The following is a 3,460-nucleotide window of genomic DNA, read 5'->3' as shown; positions in this document are numbered from 1 at the left end:
CCCTTTAGCGAGCGCTGCGAGATTTCAAATTCGCTACGCGCATCCAATCTCGCTTGATTGCCGCCAGCTGTACATAGTAATTGTAGCGAAGCCGTATACTTGGCTGCAAGAACGTCGCGATCCCGCAGTGTTGTGATCTTCATCAGATATCATGAGGTTTCCACCCGTATGATATTGCCAAATTTCATCAACCTCTCTACAGAGACAGCGTTGTATTCGCGTTTTGGCGGCCATAAGGGAGGCGTAGTTACGGGGGAGAAGGGGGAGAAGAGGAAGCGTACGTCTTTAATTTGATTCCCCTGGCCAACTAAGGCGTTTCTCCAGGGCAACCAAAAAGGTCCTTGCGTGTGGCCGCTAGGTACTACGTACAGCTAGTGGCAATCAAGCGAGGTTGGATGCGCGTAGCGAATTTGAAATCTCGCAGCGCTCGCTAAAGGGGGGTGAAGCTGGTCGTGAACATCACTGTAGTAACTTACCTTCTTATCTATAGATATCTATATAATAGGAGTCGCGCCGTTAGCGTTACTAGCTTAAAGGCTTAAATATAAGATCTTTATAGTTGCTATAGCTAATATTAAGAAAGCTCTTACCCTAAAAAAGTATACTAATTCCACTATAAAGGTACTTAAGGAATATTATAAGTACCTTAAAAGTCTTCTTTTAAAAGAAGCCGATAAGCTACCTAAATATCAACTATACAACTATTATATGCGCCGCCGAGGCACTACCACGAGCTATGGCCCGTGCGCGGACACCAAAACATCAAAAATCTAGACGATTTGGTTGGTTCGCTTACTATAGTGCCTATATCGACGGCGTATAAGATAAGATTACCCTTAAGGAAGGAAAGTAGCCGGTGTTTAGGCCCCTATATAGTATATCTTAAAATAAGCTCATTATCTTACGTAAATACCTAGATAAGAACCTATTAAAAGAATTTATCTAAGCTGGCTTGTCCCTAGCAGTTACTTTTATAACCTTTATTAAGAAGCTCGACGGAGGCCTTTACTTCTACAATATTAACTATTAAGAACTTAATACTATTACTATTTAGAACTAATACCCAATCCTATTAAAACATTAGACGGATTAGGTAAGGCTTAGTACTATATCAAATTAGATATTATCTTTATATTTAAACGATCTTTTGCAGGCGACTGTAACCAGAAGCGATGTTAGCTGAGATGCCTTGGCACGCTATTCCCGCAACTCGCGAAGGACCGCAAAGTTTATGGGAAACGAAACGAACCCCTGAAAAGGACGAGTGTGAAATCAATGTTTTCGACTTCGCGCTCTGGAGCTCTGCGCCATCTGCTCTGGTCAACTCCACCAAACGAGGTCGAGTACATCGAAGCCTGGAAGTTTTCGCCTGTACCCAGCCTGTTGTCCTACGCTTCCATTTGCAAAGCCTCAGCTAATGAATCTTTAGGGCTGCTCCATATCAGCGGATAACGCCCGATATGGTCGGTTGGATGATTTCGACATCGAAGAGTGGCTCCAGCAAAAGGGCAAATATCCCCCCCCGAACCCCCGAGTCATGACGCGAAGCTAGTAGGCGGAGTCCGGCTTATTATATCCGAACGAATATCCTACCACCCGCCGAGCCTCTCTATGAGCAGAGAGTCGTATTTAAGAATAGAAGAGGAGTTTCACCTTCCTCATGTGACGCTTCTGGCGCTAACAAATGAGCATGGTCTTTGCTCTCGTTTTAAGGAGTATGACAAAAATGAGCCTAATAAATTGAGAAGGATAGGTGGGGCAAAGACTACTTTGCTCAGAATCCGGGTTATGAATAGATTCTCACAGTTCTGTAGGAATCGTAGTCAAAACGCCTCAGAAATTCCAAGTCGGCAACTACGGCCTCGCACTCTCGTGCGACTTCGCTACCGGCGTTGTCACCGGTCTACTACTCGGGACTGGGGTGATTCAAGGCGGAGCTGATTTTCCTCTATGGTCGAAATGCCCGTCAGCAGAGATATTCGATCTAATCAAAGCAGTGCCATCACTACTTGCACAGCCGATGCTGCTTCCCACAATTCTGCTCCAGCACCATCTTTATCGCACTGAAAAATTCTGCTACTTCTATCTTGGCGACAGCTATAACAGCATCCAGTACCGACTAGGGGCAAGCCGTGCAGGCCGTTTGCATATGGCGGGGGCTTATGAGGATCCAGTTGGAGAAAAGACCATAAAAGAAACGAGAGTTAATCTGCGAAATCTGACAGGCGAGATGAGTACTTTTATGACCGAAATCACTTGGTATTGCGAATTATCGGACTAGCATTGCGAATACGTGGATTTTCTCGCGCAGATGCTTGACGATGTTGCCGGTAACATGGATACAACTAATGATCCTAGTCACCTGAGTGAACATAGGGAGATAAAGGAATGCATCGAGTATCTGGGCTCGGCTGCACGAGGACTGAGACGCTACAACATTGGCTCGAAGGAACGGGCGGAGGCGGATTTCGGTGTGGTATGTTTACCCCGAGTCTCATGCTATCTCTCATTAATCTTTAAGAATTGAACATTGTTGACGCTAATAACACTCATTAGCTATACAGCATCATTGCGCAATTAGACAATCGACTAAACGCCAAGATGAGTGCTTCGAGTAGTCGGGACAGCACCGCGATGAAAACATTGGCCTTCATAACAACACTTTTCCTTCCAGGAACCTTTGTCGCAGTACGTCATCCCTGACACCTGGTTTACGCCATTCCGAGGCAGGGTGCCCGCTAACTGTGGTACTTCCTAGACGGTTTTCAGCATGAGCATGTTCAACTGGGGGGCCTCAGCTTCCGACAAGTCGAGTAGTCGCGTTGTGTCATCGTATTTTTGGGTATACTGGGCGGTAACGGTGCCATTGACCTTAATAGTCGCGTTTTCGTGGCGTCTGTGGTGGAATTGGGAAAAGCATAACTTCGACCGGGACGTGCGTATCGAAATAGAAAATATTGAGGAGCCCGCACCATTGGATCCACCCAAGGATTTGCTAAAGGGCCAATCTGGTGAAAAAATAGGCGCCTTCGCCCATGTAAATGGATGGCGGTTACTCCATCGACGGAAGAAAACGCAGGGGGCTACAGGAGCATGAGCTGTGGGAATATATCGGACCTTTTGTAAAGTTCATATGCACGAGGCATTTTCAAGTACTTCACTCAAGTTACAATTCATTAATACAGTCTTCCCGGCACGCTCCACAGCCTGTCCGCTTCGCTCTTTGATCAGTTCTCGACAGGGTGGCTAATCAATCGACAAACTTCAACCGTTGATTGAGTTGAGTGGAGGCTTGGCAGCCAACCCAATCAATCGGAAGCCTCATATTCATTGACCCGAGGTACGAGTGGTCTATACTTTCAGGTGTAGGTGTTCGAATTTTCAAACTCCCGCCAAGCCAGCTTTTAATTGGTTAGAAAAACCCGCCAAGCTAGCTTCTGGTTAGTTAGAGAAAAAGTCG

At 46.0% G+C, this 3,460-nt stretch overlaps 1 protein-coding gene across 1 annotated transcript; it reads left to right on the top strand.

The window, feature by feature from the left end:
* Positions 1-2,128: 2,128 nt before the first annotated feature.
* On the top strand, positions 2,129-3,195 carry K441DRAFT_627478 (uncharacterized protein). The gene is made up of 3 exons (XM_067646170.1): positions 2,129-2,476; positions 2,557-2,688; positions 2,759-3,195. The coding sequence occupies exons 1-3, from the start codon at positions 2,312-2,314 to the stop codon at positions 3,095-3,097; spliced, it is 636 nt and encodes a 211-aa protein (XP_067508785.1). The 5' UTR covers positions 2,129-2,311; the 3' UTR covers positions 3,098-3,195.
* The last annotated feature ends 265 nt before the right edge of the window (positions 3,196-3,460 follow it).

Source organism: Cenococcum geophilum (genome assembly GCF_001692895.1).
Source record: "Cenococcum geophilum 1.58 unplaced genomic scaffold K441scaffold_4, whole genome shotgun sequence".
NCBI classification, from domain to species: domain Eukaryota; kingdom Fungi; phylum Ascomycota; class Dothideomycetes; order Gloniales; family Gloniaceae; genus Cenococcum; species Cenococcum geophilum.
The sequence above is the reverse complement of the archived record's forward strand: the minus strand, read 5'-3'. Positions and strand labels throughout refer to the sequence as shown.